Source organism: Salvelinus alpinus, chromosome 2 (assembly GCF_045679555.1).
Source record: "Salvelinus alpinus chromosome 2, SLU_Salpinus.1, whole genome shotgun sequence".
NCBI classification, from domain to species: Eukaryota; Metazoa; Chordata; class Actinopteri; order Salmoniformes; family Salmonidae; genus Salvelinus; species Salvelinus alpinus.
Window position 1 is genome coordinate 97,017,694 of NC_092087.1, and position 26,245 is coordinate 97,043,938.

Below are 26,245 nucleotides of genomic sequence, written 5' to 3' on the forward strand. Positions count from 1 at the left end.
GTGTGTGTGTGTGTGTGTGTGTGTGTAGGAGACAAAGCCTGCCAGGAGAGTGAAGGTGGAGGAGTTTGATGAGTTTGACTACAGTGACCTTTACGACGACCTCTCTGTCTCCACGGTTACCGTGAGACCTAACGTCACAGAGTATGAGGTGAGAGGTGACTTCCACAGTACCTGACCAGACACAGAAAGATGGATAAACAATAAAACAATACGTTGGGAAAAAAAGACTGATCTGGACACCATGTCTAATGTTGCTCTCTCTGAGCATTCCATCTCAACCATCCATTCATTCTCTCAGTACTGGGACTGTTCTGTAGTTCTAATCAGAGAACTAGAATGTCATTGTGGTTCTGTGATTCTAATCAGAGAACTAGAATGTCATTGTGGTTCTGTAGTTCTAATCAGAGAACTAGAATGTCATTGTGGTTCTGTAGTTCTAATCAGAGAACTAGAATGTCATTGTGGTTCTGTAGTTATAATCAGAGAACTAGAATGTCATTGTGGTTCTGTGGTTCTAATCAGAGAACTAGAATGTCATTGTGGTTCTGTAGTTCTAATCAGAGAACTAGAATGTCATTGTGGTTCTGTGGTTCTAATCAGAGAACTAGAATGTCATTGTGGTTCTGTGGTTCTAATCAGAGAACTAGAATGTCATTGTGGTTCTGTAGTTATAATCAGAGAACTAGAATGTCATTGTGGTTCTGTAGTTATAATCAGAGAACTAGAATGTCATTGTGGTTCTGTAGTTCTAATCAGAGAACTAGAATGTCATTGTGGTTCTGTGGTTCTAATTCTAACCACTGTTCTAGTTCTAGTGGTTCAGCTCCAGATTACATTCTGAAATGTCTTTGTGCTACTGTTGACTGTGGATATGATGATGATGATGGGTTGTCCTGTGTGTGTGTGTGTGTGTGTGTGTGTGTGTGTGTGTGTGTGTGTGTGTGTGTGTGTGTGTGTGTGTGTGTGTGTGTGTGTGTGTGTGTGTGTGTGTGTGTGTGTGTGTGTGTGTGTGTGTGTGTGTGTGACAGATTGTAGAGTACGAAGACTACGACAACGAAACAGATGAGTACGAGGTCAGAGAGTATGAATACGAGGAGGAATTTGAAGATCGATACGGATTGGCTGAGAGGGAGAGGGCGGAGACCTGGAACAGACAGGTACATCTCACAATGCCTGTCTGTCTGTCAGCGACTCAACACTAAACTGTCAGCGACTCAACCCTAAACAACTACTCTAATGAGAGATGTGTGTGTGTGCGTGTCTGTGTGTGTGTGTGTCTGTCTCTGTGTGTGTGTGTGCGTGTGTGTGTGTGTGTGTTCCTCTCCACCAGGAAAGACTAGAGAAAGGAGAGAAAGGAGAACCATCCTACTTTGGAGCAGTAAGTACACACACACACACACACACACACACACACACACACACACACACACACACACACACACACACACACACACACACACACACACACACACACACACACACACACACACACACACACACACACACACACACACCCTGACTCTTCAAATACCCACTAGTAATAATTTCATGTTTTCTCTGGCATCTTGCAGAGCACCTTAATCACAGGCCCCGGGGGTTTTCCAGGACCAGAGGTGAGTCAGTGGTGTTATTTAGTGTATTCCTCTATACCAAGGGAGGGGGCAAAGGTATGACCCCCTAGGCACTTCAATCTGGCCCCCCGGGCACTTCAAACTGGCCCCCCGGGCACTTCAATCCGGCCCGCGAGTCAAAAAAAGATTTTTTTACCCCTTTTTCGTGGTATCCAATTGGTAGTTACAGTCTTGTTCCATCGCTGCAACTCCTGTAAGGACTCGGGAGAGGCAAAAGTCGAGAGCCGTGCGTCCTCCGAAACACGACCCTGCCAAGCCGCACTGCTTCTTGACACAATGCCCTTCTTGACACAATGCCCACAATACCCGGAAGCCAGACACACCACTGTGTCGGAGGAAACCTGGCGACCGTGTCAGTGTGCATGCGTCCGGCCTGCCACAGGTGTCGCTAGAGTGAGATGGCCACGGAAATCTCGGCCTGCCAAACCCTCTCCTAACCCGGGCGACGCTGGACCAATTGTGCACCGCCTCATGGGTCTCCCAGTCATGGCCAGCTGTGACACAGCCTGGGATTGAGTGATGCCTCAAGCACTACGATGCAGTGCTTTAGTCTGCTGCGCCACTCGGGAGGCCCCCACAAATGGATTTTAACCAACAATTGGTCCCCCAAAAAATGCGTCCCTCCGTTAAATTTAAAAATCTCGATGTGGCCCTCGAGCCCCTGCTCTATACTGTCTCTGTCACCCAGTTGTGTTTCATTAGTTCAGTTTCTCCACTACACCAGTTGTGTTTCATTAGTTCAGTTTCTCCACTACAACCAGTTGTGTTTCATTAGTTCAGTTTCTCCACTACACCAGTTGTGTTTCATTAGTTCAGTTTCTCCACTACACCGATTGTGTTTCATTAGTTCAGTTTCTCCACTACACCAGTTGTGTTTCATTAGTTCAGTTTCTCTCTCCACTACACCAGTTGTGTTTCATTAGTTCAGTTTCTCCACTACACCAGTTGTGTTTCATTAGTTCAGTTTCTCCACTACACCAGTTGTGTTTCATTAGTTCAGTTTCTCCACTACACCGGTTGTGTTTCATTAGTTCAGTTTCTCCACTACACCAGTTGTGTTTCATTAGTTCAGTTTCTCCACTACACCGGTTGTGTTTCATTAGTTCAGTTTCTCCACTACACCAGTTGTGTTTCATTAGTTCAGTTTCTCCACTACACCGGTTGTGTTTCATTAGTTCAGTTTCTCCACTACACCAGTTGTGTTTCATTAGTTCAGTTTCTCCACTACACCAGTTGTGTTTCATTAGTTCAGTTTCTCCACTACACCAGTTGTGTTTCATTAGTTCAGTTTCTCTCTCCACTACACCAGTTGTGTTTCATTAGTTCAGTTTCTCCACTACACCAGTTGTGTTTCATTAGTTTAGTTTCTCCACTACACCAGTTGTGTTTCATTAGTTCAGTTTCTCCACTACACCGGTTGTGTTTCATTAGTTCAGTTTCTCCACTACACCAGTTGTGTTTCATTAGTTCAGTTTCTCCACTACACCGGTTGTGTTTCATTAGTTCAGTTTCTCCACTACACCAGTTGTGTTTCATTAGTTCAGTTTCTCCACTACACCAGTTGTGTTTCATTAGTTCAGTTTCTCCACTACACCAGTTGTGTTTCATTAGTTCAGTTTCTCCACTACACCAGTTGTGTTTCATTAGTTCAGTTTCTCCACTACACCGGTTGTGTTTCATTAGATCAGTTTCTCCACTACACCAGTTGTGTTTCATTAGTTCAGTTTCTCCACTACACCAGTTGTGTTTCATTAGTTCAGTTTCTCCACTACACCGGTTGTGTTTCATTAGTTCAGTTTCTCCACTACACTAGTTGTGTTTCATTAGTTCAGTTTCTCCACTACACCAGTTGTGTTTCATTGGTTCAGTTTCTCTCTCCACTCCACCAGTTGTGTTTCATTGGTTCAGTTTCTCTCTCCACTCCACCAGTTGTGTTTCATTGGTTCAGTTTCTCTCTCCACTACACCGGTTGTGTTTCATTAGTTCAGTTTCTCCACTACACCAGTTGTGTTTCATTAGTTCAGTTTCTCCACTATACCGGTTGTGTTTCATTAGTTTAGTTTCTCCACTACACCAGTTGTGCTTCATTAGTTCAGTTTCTCCACTACACCGGTTGTGTTTCATTAGTTCAGTTTCTCCACTACACCGCTTGTGTTTCATTAGTTTAATTTCTCCACTACACCAGTTGTGTTTCATTAGTTCAGTTTCTCCACTACACCGGTTGTGTTTCATTAGTTCAGTTTCTCCACTACACCAGTTGTGTTTCATTAGTTTAGTTTCTCCACTACACCAGTTGTGTTTCATTAGTTCAGTTTCTCCACTACACCGGTTGTGTTTCATTAGTTCAGTTTCTCCACCACACCAGTTGTGTTTCATTAGTTCAGTTTCTCCACTACACCAGTTGTGTTTCATTAGTTCAGTTTCTCCACTACACCAGTTGTGTTTCATTAGTTCAGTTTCTCCACTACACCAGTTGTGTTTCATTAGTTCAGTTTTTCCACTACACCAGTTGTGTTTCATTAGTTCAGTTTCTCCACTACACCGGTTGTGTTTCATTAGTTCAGTTTCTCCACTACACCAGTTGTGTTTCATTAGTTCAGTTTCTCCACTCCACCAGTTGTGTTTCATTAGTTCAGTTTCTCCACTACACCGGTTGTGTTTCATTAGTTCAGTTTCTCCACTACACCAGTTGTGTTTCATTAGTTCAGTTTCTCCACTACACCAGTTGTGTTTCATTGGTTCAGTTTCTCCACTACACCACTTGTGTTTCATTGGTTCAGTTTCTCTCTCCACTACATCAGTTGTGTTTCATTGGTTCAGTTTCCCTCTCCACTACACCAGTTGTGTTTCATTAGTTCAGTTTCTCCACTACACCAGTTGTGTTTCATTAGTTCAGTTTCTCCACTACACCAGTTGTGTTTCATTAGTTCAGTTTCTCCACTACACCGGTTGTGTTTCATTAGTTCAGTTTTCCACTACACCAGTTGTGTTTCATTAGTTCAGTTTCTCCACTACACCAGTTGTGTTTCATTGGTTCAGTTTCTCTCTCCACTACACCAGTTGTGTTTCATTGGTTCAGTTTCTCTCTCCACTACACCAGTTGTGTTTCATTGGTTCAGTTTCTCCACTACACCGGTTGTGTTTCATTAGTTTAGTTTCTCCACTACACCAGTTGTGTTTCATTAGTTCAGTTTCTCCACTACACCGGTTGTGTTTCATTAGTTCAGTTTCTCCACTACACCAGTTGTGTTTCATTAGTTCAGTTTCTCTCTCCACTACACCGGTTGTGTTTCATTAGTTCAGTTTCTCCACTACACCGGTTGTGTTTCATTAGTTCAGTTTCTCCACTACACCAGTTGTGTTTCATTAGTTCAGTTTCTCCACTACACCAGTTGTGTTTCATTAGTTCAGTTTCTCCACTACACCAGTTGTGTTTCATTAGTTTAATTTCTCCACTACACCAGTTGTGTTTCATTAGTTCAGTTTCTCCACTACACCGGTTGTGTTTCATTAGTTCAGTTTCTCCACTACACCAGTTGTGTTTCATTAGTTCAGTTTCTCCACTACACCAGTTGTGTTTCATTAGTTTAGTTTCTCCACTACACCGGTTGTGTTTCATTAGTTCAGTTTCTCCACTACACCAGTTGTGTTTCATTAGTTTAGTTTCTCCACTACACCAGTTGTGTTTCATTAGTTCAGTTTCTCCACTACACCGGTTGTGTTTCATTAGTTCAGTTTCTCCACTACACCGGTTGTGTTTCATTAGTTCAGTTTCTCCACTACACCAGTTGTGTTTCATTAGTTCATTTTCTCTCTCCACTACACCGGTTGTGTTTCATTAGTTCAGTTTCTCCACTACACCGGTTGTGTTTCATTAGTTCAGTTTCTCCACTACACCAGTTGTGTTTCATTAGTTCAGTTTCTCCACTACACCAGTTGTGTTTCATTAGTTCAGTTTCTCCACTACACCAGTTGTGTTTCATTAGTTTAGTTTATCCACTACACCAGTTGTGTTTCATTAGTTCAGTTTCTCCACTACACCAGTTGTGTTTCATTAGTTCAGTTTCTCCACTACACCAGTTGTGTTTCATTAGTTCAGTTTCTCCACTACACCAGTTGTGTTTCATTAGTTCAGTTTCTCCACTACACCAGTTGTGTTTCATTAGTTCAGTTTCTCCACTACACCGGTTGTGTTTCATTAGTTCAGTTTCTCCACTACACCAGTTGTGTTTCATTAGTTCAGTTTCTCCACTACACCGGTTGTGTTTCATGAGTTCAGTTTCAGTGTTTCTTCATCCTGGTCCTGGGGACCCAAAAAAGGTGAATATTTTTGTTTTTGCTACATCACTTTACACCTGATTCCACTAACCAAAGGTTTGATGATGTGTTGACTAGTGGAATCAGCTGTATAGTGATGTGGCAAAAACTTAAATATTCACCTTTTTGGGTCCCCAGGACCAGGATTAAGAAACACTACACTGTACTCTGTACTGTACTGTGTCCTGTACGGTGTCCTGTACGGTGCACTGTACTGTGTCCTGTACGGTGTCCTGTACGGTGTACTGTACTGTGTCCTGTACGGTGTCCTGTACGGTGTACTGTACTGTGTCCTGTACGGTGTCCTGTACTGTGTACTGTACTGTGTCCTGTACTGTGTACTGTACTGTGTCCTGTACTGTGTACTGTACTGTGTCCTCTCTCCAGGGAGAACCAGGACTCCAGGGGCCCACGGGACTGGTAGGACCTCAAGGAGACCTAGGAGAACTGGTGAGTTACAACATACACTCTCTGTCTCAAACACATGTCAACACAAACACCTTCTGTCTCTCTCACTCATTTTCACCATCTGTCTCTCAAAACACACACTTTCTGTCTCTCCCACACATTTTCACCATCTATCTCTCAAAACACACACTTTCAGATGAACACATGAAACACACCATACATTGTATCAGTTTTTCTCTCTCTCTCTCTCTCTCTCTCTCTCTCTCTCTCTCTCTCTCTCTCTCTCTCTCTCTCTGTCTGTCTGTCTGTCTGTCTGTCTGTCTGTCTGTCTGTCTGTCTGTCTGTCTGTCTGTCTGTCTGTCTGTCTGTCTGTCTGTCTGTCTGTCTGTCTGTCTGTCTGTCTGCCCGGGACTACAATCATTTCAGGTTTTTCCAATTCAGGAAGTAAATGTCATTCTTCATCATCATAATGATCTCCATCCTCCTTCCTCCCCTCCCTTCCTCAGGGTCCTGCAGGCCGGCCGGGTCTCAACGGGGCTGATGGGATACCAGGTCCTCCAGGGAACATCCTCATTGTTCCGGTAAGAACACACACCGTAACGTTTTGGAATGTTCATTCGAAATCGTTCACCTGAAATTGTTACTAACATGTTTGCCGCAAACACAACCCTTGTTGAATACACACCTGGTTTCTAAATAAGACTGACAACTAGCAGCTATCTGGACCTCCAGGAGCCCGGTCAGCAGCCGACGACTGAGAACAATACTTTTTATATTTAACCTTTGTTTAACTAGGCAATTCAGTTAAGGACATTAAGAACAAATTCTTATTTACAATGACGGCCTACCGCGGAACAGTGGGTTAACTGCCTTGTTCAGGGGCAGAACGACTGATTGTTTACGTTGTCAGCTCAAGGATTCGATCTAGAAACCTTGCACTTACTGGCCCAATGCTCTAACCACTAGGCTACCTGTCTCTAACCACTAGGCTACCTGTCTCTAACCACTAGACTACCTGTCTCTAACCACTAGGCTACCTGCCTCTAACCACTAGGCTACCTGTCTCTAACCACTAGGCTACCTGTCTCTAACCACTAGGCTACCTGTCTCTAACCACTAGGTATCTGTCTCTAACCACTAGTCTACCTGTCTCCAACCACTAGGTTACCTGCCTCTAACCACAAGGCTACCTGTCTCTAAACACTAGGCTACCTGTCTCTAACCACTAGACTACCTGTCTCTAACCACTAGACTACCTGTCTCTAACCACTAGACTACCTGTCTCTAACCACTAGGCTACCTGTCTCTAACCACTAGGCTACCTGTCTCTAACCACTAGGCTACCTGCCTCTAACCACTAGACTACCTGTCTCTAACCACTAGGATACCTGCCTCAACCCACTAGGCTACCTGTCTCTAACCACTAGGCTACCTGTCTCTAACCACTAGGCTACCTGTCTCTAACCACTAGGCTACCTGTCTCTAACCACTAGGCTACCTGTCTCTAACCACTAGGCTACCTGCCTCTAACCACTAGGCTACCTGCCTCTAACCACTAGGCTACCTGCCTCTAACCACTAGGCTACCTGCCTCTAACCACTAGGCTACCTGCCTCTAACCACTAGGCTACCTGTCTCTAACCACTAGGTATCTGTCTCTAACCACTTGTCTACCTGTCTCCAACCACTAGGTTACCTGCCTCTAACCACAAGGCTACCTGTCTCTAACCACTAGGCTACCTGTCTCTAACCACTAGACTACTTGTCTCTAACCACTAGACTACCTGTCTCTAACCACTAGACTACCTGTCTCTAACCACTAGGCTACCTGTCTCTAACCTATAGGCTACCTGTCTCTAACAACTAGGCTACCTGCCTCTAACCACTAGACTACCTGTCTCTAACCACTAGGCTACCTGTCTCTAACCACTAGGCTGCCTGCCTCAACCCACTAGGCTACCTGTCTCTAACCACTAGGCTACCTGTCTCTAACCACTAGACTACCTGTCTCTAACCACTAGGCTACCTGTCTCTAACCACTAGGCTACCTGTCTCTAACCACTAGACTACCTGCCTCTAACCACTAGGCTACCTGCCTCTAACCACTAGGCTACCTGCCTCTAACCACTAGGCTACCTGCCGCTAACCACTAGGTTACCTGCCTCTAACCACTAGACTACCTGTCTCTAACCACTAGGCTACCTGTCTCTAATCACTAGGCTACCTGCCTCTAACCACTAGGTTACCTGCCTCTAACCACTAGACTACCTGTCTCTAACCACTAGGCTACCTGTCTCTAACCACTAGGCTACCTGCCTCTAACCACTAGTCTACCTGTCTCTAACCACTAGGCTACCTGTCTCTAACCACTAGACTACCTGTCTCTAACCACTAGGCTACCTGTCTCTAATCACTAGGCTACCTGCCTCTAACCACTAGGATACCTTCCTCTAACAACTAGGTTACCTGTCTCTAGCCACTAGGCTACCTGCCTCTAACAACTAGGCTACGTGTCTCTAGCCACTAGGCTACCTGCCACCCATGTAAAAGTCTGCATTATGTCTTTAGTTCCAAAGAGATGGAGACCCACTAACAGATGTATGTGTGTGTGTGTGTGTTGTGTGTGTGTAGTTCCAGGCAGGTGGAATCCAACTAACAGGACCAGTGATATCAGCCCAGGAGGCTCAAGCCCAGGCCATCCTACAACAGACCAAGGTAAAGACAGCAACATCTCCATACTGTTACACCAGACCAAGGTAAAGACAGCAACATCACCATAACATCACCATACTGTTACACCAGACCAAGGTAAAGACAGCAACATCACCATAACATCAACATACTGTTACACCAGACCAAGGTAAAGACAGCAACATCACCATACTGTTACACCAGACCAAGGTAAAGACAGCTACATCACCATAACATCACCATACTGTTACACCAGACCAAGGTAAAGACAGCAACATCACCATACTGTTACACCAGACCAAGGTAAAGACAGCTACATCACCATAACATCAACATACTGTTACACCAGACCAAGGTAAAGACAGCAACATCACCATAACATCACCATACTGTTACACCAGACCACGGTAAAGACAGCAACATCACCATACTGTTACACCAGACCAAGGTAAAGACAGCAACATCACCATAACATCACCATACTGTTACACCAGACCACGGTAAAGACAGCAACATCTCCATACTGTTACACCAGACCAAGGTAAAGACAGCAACATCACCATACTGTTACACCAGACCAAGGTAAAGACAGCAACATCACCATACTGTTACACCAGACCAAGGTAAAGACAGCAACATCACCATACTGTTACACCAGACCAAGGTAAAGACAGCAACATCACCATACTGTTACACCAGACCAAGGTAAAGACAGCTACATCACCGTAACATCACCATACTGTTACACCAGACCAAGGTAAAGACAGCAACATCACCATACTGTTACACCACACCAAGGTAAAGACAGCAACATCACCATACTGTTACACCAGACCAAGGTAAAGACAGCAACATCACCGTAACATCACCATACTGTTACACCAGACCAAGGTAAAGACAGCAACATCACCATACTGTTACACCAGACCAAGGTAAAGACAGCAACATCACCATACTGTTACACCAGACCAAGGTAAAGACAGCAACATCACCATACTGTTACACCAGACCAAGGTAAAGACAGCAACATCACCATACTGTTACACCAGACCAAGGTAAAGACAGCTACATCACCGTAACATCACCATACTGTTACACCAGACCAAGGTAAAGACAGCAACATCACCATACTGTTACACCACACCAAGGTAAAGACAGCAACATCACCATACTGTTACACCAGACCAAGGTAAAGACAGCTACATCACCGTAACATCACCATACTGTTACACCAGACCAAGGTAAAGACAGCTACATCACCATACTGTTACACCAGACCAAGGTAAAGACAGCAACATCACCATACTGTTACAGCAGACCAAGGTAAAGACAGCAACATCACCATAACATCAACATACTGTTACACCAGACCAAGGTAAAGACAGCAACATCACCATACTGTTACACCAGACCAAGGTAAAGACAGCAACATCACCATACTGTTACACCAGACCAAGGTAAAGACAGCAACATCACCATAACATCACCATACTGTTACACCAGACCAAGGTAAAGACAGCAACATCACCATACTGTTACACCAGACCAAGGTAAAGACAGCTACATCACCGTAACATCACCATACTGTTACACCAGACCAAGGTAAAGACAGCAACATCACCATACTGTTACACCAGACCAAGGTAAAGACAGCAACATCACCATAACATCACCATACTGTTACACCAGACCAAGGTAAAGACAGCAACATCACCATAACATCAACATACTGTTACACCAGACCAAGGTAAAGACAGCAACATCACCATACTGTTACACCAGACCAAGGTAAAGACAGCTACATCACCATAACATCACCATACTGTTACACCAGACCAAGGTAAAGACAGCAACATCCCCATACTGTTACACCAGACCAAGGTAAAGACAGCTACATCACCATAACATCAACATACTGTTACACCAGACCAAGGTAAAGACAGCAACATCACCATAACATCACCATACTGTTACACCAGACCACGGTAAAGACAGCAACATCACCATACTGTTACACCAGACCAAGGTAAAGACAGCAACATCACCATAACATCACCATACTGTTACACCAGACCACGGTAAAGACAGCAACATCTCCATACTGTTACACCAGACCAAGGTAAAGACAGCAACATCACCATACTGTTACACCAGACCAAGGTAAAGACAGCAACATCACCATACTGTTACACCAGACCAAGGTAAAGACAGCAACATCACCATACTGTTACACCAGACCAATGTAAAGACAGCAACATCACCATACTGTTACACCAGACCAAGGTAAAGACAGCTACATCACCGTAACATCACCATACTGTTACACCAGACCAAGGTAAAGACAGCAACATCACCATACTGTTACACCACACCAAGGTAAAGACAGCAACATCACCATACTGTTACACCAGACCAAGGTAAAGACAGCAACATCACCGTAACATCACCATACTGTTACACCAGACCAAGGTAAAGACAGCAACATCACCATACTGTTACACCAGACCAAGGTAAAGACAGCAACATCACCATACTGTTACACCAGACCAAGGTAAAGACAGCAACATCACCATACTGTTACACCAGACCAAGGTAAAGACAGCAACATCACCATACTGTTACACCAGACCAAGGTAAAGACAGCTACATCACCGTAACATCACCATACTGTTACACCAGACCAAGGTAAAGACAGCAACATCACCATACTGTTACACCACACCAAGGTAAAGACAGCAACATCACCATACTGTTACACCAGACCAAGGTAAAGACAGCTACATCACCGTAACATCACCATACTGTTACACCAGACCAAGGTAAAGACAGCTACATCACCATACTGTTACACCAGACCAAGGTAAAGACAGCAACATCACCATACTGTTACAACAGACCAAGGTAAAGACAGCAACATCACCATAACATCAACATACTGTTACACCAGACCAAGGTAAAGACAGCAACATCACCATACTGTTACACCAGACCAAGGTAAAGACAGCAACATCACCATACTGTTACACCAGACCAAGGTAAAGACAGCAACATCACCATAACATCACCATACTGTTACACCAGACCAAGGTAAAGACAGCAACATCACCATACTGTTACACCAGACCAAGGTAAAGACAGCTACATCACCGTAACATCACCATACTGTTACACCAGACCAAGGTAAAGACAGCAACATCACCATACTGTTACACCAGACCAAGGTAAAGACAGCTACATCACCGTAACATCACCATACTGTTACACCAGACCAAGGTAAAGACAGCTACATCACCATACTGTTACACCAGACCAAGGTAAAGACAGCAACATCACCATACTGTTACAGCAGACCAAGGTAAAGACAGCAACATCACCATAACATCAACATACTGTTACACCAGACCAAGGTAAAGACAGCAACATCACCATACTGTTACACCAGACCAAGGTAAAGACAGCAACATCACCATACTGTTACACCAGACCAAGGTAAAGACAGCAACATCACCATAACATCACCATACTGTTACACCAGACCAAGGTAAAGACAGCAACATCACCATACTGTTACACCAGACCAAGGTAAAGACAGCAACATCACCATAACATCAACATACTGTTACACCAGACCAAGGTAAAGACAGCAACATCACCGTAACATCACCATACTGTTACACCAGACCAAGGTAAAGACAGCAACATCAACATACTGTTACACCAGACCAAGGTAAAGACAGCAACATCACCATAACATCACCATACTGTTACACCAGACCAAGGTAAAGACAGCAACATCACCATACTGTTACACCAGACCAAGGTAAAGACAGCAACATCACCATAACATCACCATACTGTTACACCAGACCAAGGTAAAGACAGCAACATCACCGTAACATCACCATACTGTTACACCAGACCAAGGTAAAGACAGCAACATCACCATAACATCAACATACTGTTACACCAGACCAAGGTAAAGACAGCAACATCACCATACTGTTACACCAGACCACGGTAAAGACAGCAACATCACCATACTGTTACACCAGACCAAGGTAAAGACAGCAACATCACCATAACATCACCATACTGTTACACCAGACCAAGGTAAAGACAGCAACATCACCGTAACATCACCATACTGTTACACCAGACCAAGGTAAAGACAGCAACATCACCGTAACATCACCATACTGTTACACCAGACCAAGGTAAAGACAGCAACATCTCCATACTGTTACACCAGACCAAGGTAAAGACAGTAACATCACCATACTGTTACACCAGACCATGGTAAAGATAGCAACATCACCATACTGTTACACCAGACCAAGGTAAAGACAGCAACATCACCATACTGTTACACCAGACCACGGTAAAGACAGCTACATCACCATACTGTTACACCAGACCAAGGTAAAGACAGCAACATCACCATACTGTTACACCAGACCAAGGTAAAGACAGCAACATATATTTGAACGTATTGTTACAGCAGACCACAGTGATGACCATATATAACCATAACGTTACCATACTATTACTGCAGACCACAGTGATGACCATATATAACCATAATTTAACCATAATATAACCATACTCTTACAGCAGACCACAGCGATGACCAAATATAACCATAATATAACCATATATAACCATACTGTTACAGCAGACCACAGTGATGACCAAATATAACCATAATATAACCATAATATAACCATACTGTTACAGCAGACCACAGCGATGACCATATATAACCATAATATAACCATATATAACCATACTGTTACAGCAGACCACAGTGATGACCAAATATAACCATAATATAACCATAACATAACCATACTGCTACAGCAGACCACAGTGATGACCATATGTGACATGAATGTGACCACTGGTACTGTTATACTGTAGGGAACAACCAATGTGTTAGACTTCACTCCCTTTGAGGAGTTCCCAGCCTCCAGGCTTGAGGCAGTTCACAGTTCTCTAACGTCTCTCTCTGTCTCTCTCTGTCTCTCTGTGTCTCTCTCTGTCTCTCTCTCTCTCTCTCTCTCTCTCTCTCTCTCTCTCTCTCTCTCTCTCTCTCTCTCTCTCTCTCTCTCTCTCTCTCTCTCTCTCTCCAGTTGTCTATGAAGGGACCACCTGGACCATTAGGCCTTATGGGACGTTCTGGACCGCTGGTGAGGATACATGTCCATGCCCAGCTGGTGTTAGCATGGTGGCAAACTGTGACATGCTTTCCTATGGGAAATGCTAAGGTTGGAGAAAAAGCTTGCAAGCTTGCTCCTGATTTAACCTCTGACCTCTCTGTTTCCAGGGTAACCCGGGTCCTTCGGGGCTGAAGGGAGTGGCCGGGGAGATGGGACCAGCGGTAAGTCATAATGCCATGACGACACACAGCTACCTGTCTGATTAGAGTCATGACAACACACAGCTACATGTCTGATTAGAGTCATGACAACACACAGCTACCTGTCTGATTAGAGTCATGACAACACATAGCTACCTGTCTGATTAGAGTCATGACAACACATAGCTACCTGTCTGATTAGAGTCATGACAACACACAGCTACCTGTCTGATTAGAGTCATGACAACACATAGCTACCTGTCTGATTAGAGTCATGACAACACACAGCTACATGTCTGATTAGAGTCATGACAACACACAGCTACCTGTCTGATTAGAGTCATGACAACACATAGCTACCTGTCTGATTAGAGTCATGACAACACACAGCTACATGTCTGATTAGAGTCATGACAACACACAGCTACCTGTCTGATTAGAGTCATGACAACACACAGCTACCTGTCTGATTAGAGTCATGACAACACACAGCTACCTGTCTGATTAGAGTCATGACAACACATAGCTACCTGTCTGATTAGAGTCATGACAACACACAGCTACCTGTCTGATTGGAGTCATGACAACACACAGCTACCTGTCTGATTAGAGTCATGACAACACATAGCTACCTGTCTGATTAGAGTCATGACAACACACAGCTACCTGTCTGATTAGAGTCATGACAACACATAGCTACCTGTCTGATTAGAGTCATGACAACACACAGCTACCTGTCTGATTGGAGTCATGACAACACACAGCTACCTGTCTGATTAGAGTCATGACAACACACAGCTACCTGTCTGATTAGAGTCATGACAACACACAGCTACATGTCTGATTAGAGTCATGACAACACACAGCTACCTGTCTGATTAGAGTCATGACAACACACAGCTACCTGTCTGATTAGAGTCATGACAACACACAGCTACCTGTCTGATTAGAGTCATGACAACACACAGCTACCTGTCTGATTAGAGTCATGACAACACACAGCTACCTGTCTGATTAGAGTCATGACAACACACAGCTACCTGTCTGATTAGAGTCATGACAACACACAGCTACCTGTCTGATTAGAGTCATGACAACACACAGCTACCTGTCTGATTAGAGTCATGACAACACACAGCTACCTGTCTGATTAGAGTCATGACAACACACAGCTACCTGTCTGATTGGGTGACAGTTTATGGTCATCTCTACCTTATGTCTCACTATCTCTCGACCCCCCCCTCTCTCGCTCTCCCTCTCTCTCCACCTCCCTCTCCCTCTCTCTCTCTCTCTCTCTCTCCCCCCCACAGGGTTCTAGAGGTATTATGGGCCAACCAGGGACGAATGGAAAGTCAGGGAAGAGGGTGAGACTCTGTCTGTCTAACAAGACTGTTCAGTGTACACATTGACATTTTAAATACTATTTCAGTACGTCACATTCGTATGCAAACAACACCATAACATGTGTGTGTGTTCCAGGGTCGAGCTGGGACGGATGGGAACAGGGGTGCTCCGGGTGAGACCGGTGGAAAGGTGAGGGAGGATAGTACCTAGATCAACTCTGATTGGCTTACTGTATCTTATTCTCCATGCTGACTATACAGTATGTATATAAACCCTATCCAGCTCTCCTTCAAACTCACTAACTTCTGCAACTGTTCCTATGAACGGGATAGTCTGAGGGAATAACCCTCTCTCTGTTCTCTCTGTTCTCTCTCTCTGTTCTCTCTGTTCTCTTTGTTCTCTCTCTCTGTTCTCTCTCTTTGTTATCTTTGTTCTCTCTGTTCTCTCTCTCTGTTCTCTCTGTTCTCTCTCTCTGTTCTATCTCTCTGTTCTCTCTCTCTGTTCTCTCTGTTCTCTCTCTGTTCTCTCTCTCTGTTCTCTCTCTCTCTCTGTTCTCTCTGTTCTCTCTCTGTTCTCTCTCTCTCTGTTATCTCTCTGTTCTCTCTCTCTGTTCTCTCTCTCTCTGTTCTCTCTCTCTGTTCTCTCTCTCTCTCTGTTCTCTCTGTTCTCTCTCTCTGTTCTCTCTGTTCTCTCTCTCTCTCTGTTCTCTCTGTTCTCTCTCTGTTCTCTCTGTTTTCTCTCTGTTCTCTCTGTTCTCTCTCTTTGTTCTCTCTCTGTTCTCTTTCTCTCTGTTCTCTCTGTTTTCTCTGTTCTCTCTTCTCTCTCTCTGTTCTCTCTCTCTGTTCTCTCTCTCTGTTCTCTCTGTTCTCTCTCTTTGTTCTCTCTGTTCTCTCTCTCTGTTCTCTCTCTGGTCTCTCTCTCTGTTCTCTCTCCTGTTCTCTCTGTTCTCTCTGTTCTCTCTGTTCTCTCTCTCTCTCTCTCTCTCTCTCTCAATTCAATTTTCAATTCAAGGGGCTTTATTGGCATGGGAAACATGTGTTAACATTGCCAAAGCAAGTGAGGTAGGTAATATACAAAAGTCAAATAAACAATAAAAATGAACAGTAAACATTACACATACAGAAGTTTCAAAACAATAAAGACATTACAAATGTCATATTATATATATGCAGTGTTGTAACAATGTACAAATGGTTAAAGCACACAAGTTAAAATAAATAAACATAAATATGGGTTGTATTTACAGTGGTGTTTGTTCTTCACTGGTTGCCCTTTTCTTGTGGCAACAGGTCACAAATCTTGCTGCTGTGATGGCACACTGTGGAATTTCACCCAGTAGATATGGGAGTTTATCAAAATTGGATTTGTTTTCGAATTCTTTGTGGATCTGTGTAATCTGAGGGAAATATGTCTCTCTAATATGGTCATACATTGGGCAGGAGGTTAGGAAGTGCAGCTCAGTTTCCACCTCATTTTGTGGGCAGTGTGCACATAGCCTGTCTTCTCTTGAGAGCCATGTCTGCCTACGGCGGCCTTTCTCAATAGCAAGGCTATGCTCACTGAGTCTGTACATAGTCAAAGCTTTCCTTAAGTTTGGGTCAGTCACAGTGGTCAGGTATTCTGCCACTGTGTACTCTCTGTTTAGGGCCAAATAGCATTCTAGTTTGCTCTGTTTTTTTGTTAATTCTTTCCAATGTGTCAAGTAATTATCTTTTTGTTTTCTCATGATTTGGTTGGGTCTAATTGTGCTGTTGTCCTGGGGCTCTGTGGGGTGTGTTTGTGTTTGTGAACAGAGCCCTAGGACCAGCTTGCTTAGGGGACTCTTCTCCAGGTTCATCTCTCTGTAGGTGATGGCTTTGTTATGGAAGGTTTGGGAATCGCTTCCTTTTAGGTGGTTGTAGAATTTAACGGCTCTTTTCTGGATTTTGATAATTAGTGGGTATCGGCCTAATTCTGCTCTGCATGCATTATTTGGTGTTCTACGTTGTACACGGAGGATATTTTTGCAGAATTCTGCATGCAGAGTCTCAATTTGGTGTTTGTCCCATTTTGTGAAATCTTGGTTGGTGAGCGGACCCCAGACCTCACAACCATAAAGGGCAATGGGCTCTATGACTGATTCAAGTATTTTTAGCCAGATCCTAATTGGTATGTTGAAATTTATGTTCCTTTTGATGGCATAGAAGGCCCTTCTTGCCTTGTCTCTCAGATCGTTCACAGCTTTGTGGAAGTTACCTGTGGTGCTGATGTTTAGGCCGAGGTATGTATAGTTTTTTGTGTGCTCTAGGGCAACGGTGTCTAGATGGAATTTGTGGTCCTGGTGACTGGACCTTTTTTGGAACACCATTATTTTGGTCTTACTGAGATTTACTGTCAGGGACCAGGTCTGACAGAATCTGTGCAGAAGATCTAGGTGCTGCTGTAGGCCCTCCTTGGTTGGTGACAGAAGCACCAGATCATCAGCAAACAGTAGACATTTGACTTCGGATTCTAGTAGGGTGAGACCGGGTGCTGCAGACTGTTCTAGTGCCCGCGCCAATTCGTTGATATATATGTTGAAGAGGGTGGGGCTTAAGCTGCATCCCTGTCTCACCCCACGACCCTGTCTCTCTCTCTCTCTCTCTCTCTCTCTCTCTCTCTCTCTCTCAGGGTGACAGGGGTTTTGATGGCTTGCCAGGTCTTCCAGGATACAAGGGACACAGGGTGAGTAACTGTCTGTTTCAACTTTCTATCTTTGATAACGTGACTGTCATGATTATTCTCTTAACCTGTCTTGTGTATGTAATGTGTTCTCTCTCTCTCTCCTCTCTCTCCCTTTCTCTCTCTCTCTCTCTCTCTCTGTCTCTCTCTCTGTCTCTCTAACTTTCTCTCTCTCCCTTTCTCTCTCTCCCTTTCTCTCTCTTCCTTTCTCTCTCTCTCTCTCTCTGTTTCTCAGGGGGAGATAGGAAAACCAGGCCCCCACGGTACTCTTGGGGTGTCAGGAGAGAGGGTAAGACGTTTGTGTGTGTATGTGTTTTACATATCTATGTGTGTGTGTGTTTTACATATTAACGTGTGTGTGTTTTACATATTAACGTGTGTGTGTTTCATGTGTGTATTTATTGTATGTGCGTTTTAGGGTTCAGAAGGACAACCAGGACCAAGAGGACAGCCAGGTGATGCTGTGAGTGTTCACGCACGCTCGCAGACACACACACGCACGCTCGCACACACACACACGCAATCACGCACACACTGGAAATGGACTATTGATTGGTTATCATTGATTGCTGTGTGATCGTAAAACCTTTGATCTTTGACCTCCAGGGTTCCAGAGGGTTGAACGGACCCAGAGGTCACACTGGCCCTACAGGTCAGCCTGTGAGTACCTTTCACCTTTGACCTTATCTCTGACCGTAACCAGTCTGAATCTAACTCCAGCCTTTCCCCCTCATCCTAGTCCCCCTCATCCTAGTCCCCCTCATCCTAGTCCCCCTCATCCTAGTCCTCATCCAAGTCCTCATCCCCCTCATCCTAGTCCCCCTAATCCTAGTCCCCCTCATCCTAGTCCCCCTCATCCTAGTCCTCATCCTAGTCCTCATCCTAGTCCCCCTCATCCTAGTCCTCATCCTAGTCCTCATCCTAGTCCTCATCCTAGTCCTCATCCAAGCCTGAGAAAATAGACATCGTACCAAATGGCACCTTATTCCCTATTTGGTGCCTTCAGGACCCTGGTCAAAATGAATGCACTCTGTAGGGACCAAGTAGCCGTTAGGGACGCAGTAAAATACCTCATCCTTACTACACTGTAGACCTGATGACCTCATCCTTACTACACTGTAGACCTGATGACCTCATCCTTACTATACTGTAGACCTGATGACCTCATCCTTACTACACTGTAGACCTGAAGACCTCATCCTTACTATACTGTAGACCTGATGACCTCATCCTTACTATACTGTAGACCTGATGACCTCATCTTTACTACACTGTAGACCTGATGACCTCATCCTTACTACACTGTAGACCTGATGACCTCATCCTTACTATACTGTAGACCTGATGACCTCATCCTTACTATACTGTAGACCTGATGACCTCATCCTTACTACACTGTAGACCTGATGACCTCATCCTTACTATACTGTAGACCTGATGACCTCATCCTTACTATACTGTAGACCTACAGACCTCATCCTTACTATACTGTACACCTGATGACCTCATCCTTACTATACTGTAGACCTGATGACCTCATCCTTACTATACTGTAGACCTGATGACCTCATCCTTACTATACTGTAGACCTGATGACCTCATCCTTACTATACTGTAGACCTGAAGACCTCATCCTTACTATACTCTAGACCTACAGACCTCATCCTTACTATACTGTAGACCTACAGATCTCATCCTTACTATACTGTAGACCTGATGACCTCATCCTTACTACACTGTAGACTTGATGACCTCATCCTTACTACACTGTAGACCTACAGACCTCATCCTTACTATACTGTAGACCTACAGACCTCATCCTTACTATACTGTAGACCTACAGACTTCATCCTTACTACACTGTAGACCTACAGACTTCATCCTTACTATACTGTAGACCTACAGACCTCATCCTTACTATACTGTAGACCTACAGACCTCATCCTTACTATACTGTAGACCTGATGACCTCATCCTTACTATACTGTAGACCTGATGACCTCATCCTTACTACACTGTAGACCTGATGACCTCATCCTTACTACACTGTAGACCTGATGACCTCATCCTTACTACACTGTAGACCTGATGACCTCATCCTTACTACACTGTAGACCTACAGACCTCATCCTTACTACACTGTAGACCTGATGACCTCATCCTTACTATACTGTAGACCTGATGACCTCATCCTTACTATACTGTAGACCTACAGACCTCATCCTTACTATACTGTAGACCTGATGACCTCATCCTTACTATACTGTAGACCTGATGACCTCATCCTTACTATACTGTAGACCTACAGACCTCATCCTTACTACACTGTAGACCTGATGACCTCATCCTTACTATACTGTAGACCTGATGACCTCATCCTTACTATACTGTAGACCTGATGACCTCATCCTTACTATACTGTAGACCTGATGACCTCATCCTTACTATACTGTAGACCTGAAGACCTCATCCTTACTATACTGTAGACCTGATGACCTCATCCTTACTATACTGTAGACCTGATGACCTCATCCTTACTATACTGTAGACCTGATGACCTCATCCTTACTACACTGTAGACCTGATGACCTCATCCTTACTACACTGTAGACCTACAGACCTCATCCTTACTATACTGTAGACCTACAGACCTCATCCTTACTATACTGTAGACCTACAGACTTCATCCTTACTACACTGTAGACCTACAGACTTCATCCTTACTATACTGTAGACCTACAGACTTCATCCTTACTATACTGTAGACCTACAGACTTCATCCTTACTATACTGTAGACCTGAAGACCTCATCCTTACTATACTGTAGACCTGAAGACCTCATCCTTACTATACTGTAGACCTGAAGACCTCATCCTTACTATACTGTAGACCTACAGACCTCATCCTTACTATACTGTAGACCTACAGACCTCATCCTTACTATACTGTAGACCTGACAGACCTCATCCTTACTATACTGTAGACCTGACAGACTTCATCCTTACTATACTGTAGACCTGACAGACCTCATCCTTACTATACTGTAGACCTGACAGACCTCATCCTTACTATACTGTAGACCTACAGACCTCATCCTTACTATACTGTAGACCTACAGACTTCATCCTTACTATACTGTAGACCTGAAGACTTCATCCTTACTATACTGTAGACCTGATGACCTCATCCTTACTATACTGTAGACCTGAAGACCTCATCCTTACTATACTGTAGACCTACAGACTTCATCCTTACTATACTGTAGACCTACAGACTTCATCCTTACTATACTGTAGACCTACAGACCTCATCCTTACTATACTGTAGACCTACAGACTTCATCCTTACTATACTGTAGACCTACAGACTTCATCCTTACTATACTGTAGACCTACAGACTTCATCCTTACTATACTGTAGACCTACAGACCTCATCCTTACTATACTGTAGACCTACAGACTTCATCCTTACTATACTGTAGACCTACAGGCTTCATCCTTACTATACTGTAGACCTATAGACTTCATCCTTACTATACTGTAGACCTGATGACCTCATCCTTACTATACTGTAGACCTGATGACCTCATCCTTACTATACTGTAGACCTACAGACCTCATCCTTACTACACTGTAGACCTACAGACTTCATCCTTACTATACTGTAGACCTACAGACTTCATCCTTACTATACTGTAGACCTACAGACTTCATCCTTACTATACTGTAGACCTACAGACCTCATCCTTACTATACTGTAGACCTACAGACTTCATCCTTACTATACTGTAGACCTACAGGCTTCATCCTTACTATACTGTAGACCTATAGACTTCATCCTTACTATACTGTAGACCTGATGACCTCATCCTTACTATACTGTAGACCTGATGACCTCATCCTTACTATACTGTAGACCTACAGACTTCATCCTTACTATACTGTAGACCTACAGACTTCATCCTTACTATACTGTAGACCTACAGACCTCATCCTTACTATACTGTAGACCTACAGACTTCATCCTTACTATACTGTAGACCTACAGACTTCATCCTTACTATACTGTAGACCTACAGACTTCATCCTTACTATACTGTAGACCTACAGACTTCATCCTTACTATACTGTAGACCTACAGACCTCATCCTTACTACACTGTAGACCTGAAGGCTTTGTAGCTGTAGCTCCATTGCTCATTAAATCTTGAACTCTGACCTCAACTCCAACCTGTCTCCACTTGCTGCTAACAAACTATTATGGTAATGCTACATATGTTAACGTTACATTAACATCACATGAAATATGTTCACATCTTTATCAGATTAGAAGACATTAGGAACGCTTCTGTCTGTCTGCCAATATAACACCCTTCAACATGTTGTCTGTGACCTGCGGCTGTTACATGTTGTTAACACCTGTTCTAACCACACACACACACACACACACACACACACACACACACACACACACACACACACACACACACACACACACACACACACACACACACACACACACACACACACACACACACACACACACACACACACACACACACACCTAGCAGAACAACTTCAATGCCTGAAGGCCTCACAGCCTGGTCTGATACCTGGATGTTTACTGCATCTATAAAGCTGTTGTTTCCTGGATGTTTACTAGACAGACAACACTAATGACAATCTAGACTCAGGTTAGTATCTCTTCTTCAAACTTATTTGGTTGATTGACAGTTGTCTCTCTCCTCTTTCCCCTGTTTCCCCTATCCCCTCTCCTTTTTCTCCTCTTTTCTTTCCTCCCTCCCCAATCTCCCCTCTTCCCCCCTCTCTGTCCTGTCTACCCCTCTTCAGGGCATCCGAGGTGTGGATGGAATCCAAGGTTCTAAGGGAAACTTGGTGAGTATGATGACTGAGACGTTCTAGAACCCTAACTGTTCACTCTAGAACCCTGTGTTGACATCAACTGGAAGAGTGGTGTCTATGATGTCATTTCCTCTGTCTACAGGGACCTCCGGGGGAGATGGGAGCATCCGGGCAGCAAGGAAACCCTGGGTTGCAGGTACACACACACACACACACACACACACACACACACACACACACACACACACACACACACACACACACACACACACACACACACACACACACACACACACACACACACTTCATAGTCTATAACCTCTCACATAGTCTATAACCTCTCACATAGTCTATAACCTCTCACATAGTCTATAACCTCTCACATAGTCTATAACCTCTCACATAGTCTATAACCTCTCACATAGTCTATCATATTAACTGTAGGTCTATAACCTCTCACATAGTCTATCACCTCTCACATAGTCTATAACCTCTCACATAGTCTATCATATTAACTGTAGGTCTATAACCTCTCACATAGTCTATAACCTCTCACATAGTCTATAACCTCTCACATAGTCTATAACCTCTCACATAGTATATCACCTCTCACATAGTCTATAACCTCTCACATAGTCTATAACCTCTCACATAGTCTATAACCTCTCACATAGTCTATAACCTCTCACATTGTCTATAACCTCTCACATAGTCTATCATATTAACTGTAGGTCTATAACCTCTCACATAGTCTATAACCTCTCACATAGTCTATAACCTCTCACATAGTCTATAACCTCTCACATAGTCTATCACCTCTCACATAGTCTATAACCTCTCACATAGTCTATAACCTCTCACATAGTCTATAACCTCTCACATAGTCTATCATATTAACTGTAGGTCTATAACCTCTCACATAGTCTATCATATTAACTGTAGGTCTATAACCTCTCACATAGTCTATAACTTCTCACATAGTCTATAACCTCTCACATAGTCTAATATCATATTAACTGTAGGTCTATAACCTCTCACATAGTCTATCATATTAACTGTAGGTCTATAACCTCTCACATAGTCTATCATATTAACTGTAGGTCTATAACCTCTCACATAGTCTATAACCTCTCACATAGTCTATAACCTCTCACATAGTCTATAACCTCTCACATAGTGTATAACCTCTCACATAGTCTATAACCTCTTACATAGTCTATAACCTCTCACATAGTCTATAACCTCTTACATAGTCTATAACCTCTCACATAGTCTATCATATTAACTGTAGGTCTATAACCTCTCACATAGTCTATAACCTCTCACATAGTCTATAACCTCTCACATAGTCTATCATATTAACTGTAGGTCTATAACCTCTCACATAGTCTATCATATTAACTGTAGGTCTATAACCTCTCACATAGTCTATAACCTCTCACATAGTCTAATATCATATTAACTGTAGGTCTATAACCTCTCACATAGTCTATAACCTCTCACATAGTCTATCATATTAACTGTAGGTCTATAACCTCTCACATAGTCTATAACCTCTCACATAGTCTATAACCTCTCACATAGTCTATAACCTCTCACATAGTCTATAACCTCTCACATAGTCTATAACCTCTCACATAGTCTATCATATTAACTGTAGGTCTATAACCTCTCACATAGTCTATAACCGCTCACATAGTCTATAACCTCTCACATAGTCTATCATATTAACTGTAGGTCTATAACCTCTCACATAGTCTATAACCTCTCACATAGTCTATAACCTCTCACATAGTCTATAACCTCTCACATAGTCTATAACCTCTCACATAGTCTATAACCTCTCACATAGTCTATCATATTAACTGTAGGTCTATAACCTCTCACATAGTCTATAACCTCTCACATAGTCTATCATATTAACTGTAGGTCTATAACCTCTCACATAGTCTATAACCTCTCACATAGTCTATAACCTCTCACATAGTCTATAACCGCTCACATAGTCTATAACCTCTCACATAGTCTATCATATTAACTGTAGGTCTATAACCTCTCACATAGTCTAATATCATATTAACTGTAGGTCTATAACCTCTCACATAGTCTAATATCATGTTAATAATAATAATATGGAATTAAGCATTTCTTGCATTAAAATGAAACACCAAATGTACATTTTGACTTGGAAACAGGAGTGGAGAAATATTATTTATTTATTTCGGCATCTTGAGAGAGTGAATGAGCGGTTAGGGTCCGTCTGTAAAGGTAACAGTGCTATCTTTATCAGCATCATAAAAGCTGATCGTTTTTCAACCACATAAAATATGCATCCAACCCAAACTACAATCTTATCAAAAACATGTTGGGTCTTTTTTTAACAACTTTTCGTTTTCTCAAAACCCGTTAAACTGATTTCATTTGGAAATTTTGCGCAGAAAATCTTTCCCGTTTTGTTTCAAAAGTTCTCACATTTTCTCCCCGGTCCCTAAATGTCTTTGCTGCGTGAGAGAAGCAGAGATGAAATAGGAAAGAGATAACCAACTCTACCCATGTCAACTAGAATGTAGCATTCATTCTATTGATTTATGACATGATGGTGAGCCAGGGGTTTCTTAGTCTTCTAGGGCGGGCACACCCTTCTCAATTACCTGTGGGGAGTTATTCACCATTTTCAATGAACAAATAAGGTTTTATATGTAAGATGGTTAAATAAAGAGCAAAATTATTGATTATTATTTTTATTATTATATATTTTTATTTGTGCCCTGGTCCTATAAGAGCTCTGCCACTTCCCACGAGCCGGGTCATGACAAAAACTCACACTCATTCTTATGTTTAATAAATGTATCGTATATTGTGTGTGTGGCAGGCTTACAATGATGCTAAAAAACTAAATTTGAGAGTGTGCTGACCCTGGTGCTAGAGGGGGTACAC

General features: G+C 43.2%; 1 protein-coding gene across 2 annotated transcripts in view; it reads left to right on the plus strand.

Moving 5' to 3' along the window:
* Positions 1-26,245, plus strand: part of LOC139568349 (collagen alpha-1(XI) chain-like) — a 93,249-nt gene that overhangs the window by 32,460 nt on the left and 34,544 nt on the right. For both annotated transcript variants that reach the window (XM_071390110.1, XM_071390109.1), the window contains exons 6-22: positions 29-148; positions 1,029-1,157; positions 1,331-1,378; positions 1,572-1,613; positions 6,336-6,398; positions 6,863-6,937; positions 8,987-9,070; positions 14,176-14,232; positions 14,370-14,423; positions 15,713-15,766; positions 15,882-15,935; positions 18,396-18,449; positions 18,682-18,735; positions 18,865-18,909; positions 19,053-19,106; positions 23,297-23,341; positions 23,451-23,504. In XM_071390110.1, the coding sequence (XP_071246211.1) occupies positions 29-148; positions 1,029-1,157; positions 1,331-1,378; positions 1,572-1,613; positions 6,336-6,398; positions 6,863-6,937; positions 8,987-9,070; positions 14,176-14,232; positions 14,370-14,423; positions 15,713-15,766; positions 15,882-15,935; positions 18,396-18,449; positions 18,682-18,735; positions 18,865-18,909; positions 19,053-19,106; positions 23,297-23,341; positions 23,451-23,504 (1,086 nt within the window). The remainder of the gene's footprint in view (positions 1-28; positions 149-1,028; positions 1,158-1,330; positions 1,379-1,571; positions 1,614-6,335; positions 6,399-6,862; positions 6,938-8,986; positions 9,071-14,175; positions 14,233-14,369; positions 14,424-15,712; positions 15,767-15,881; positions 15,936-18,395; positions 18,450-18,681; positions 18,736-18,864; positions 18,910-19,052; positions 19,107-23,296; positions 23,342-23,450; positions 23,505-26,245) is intronic.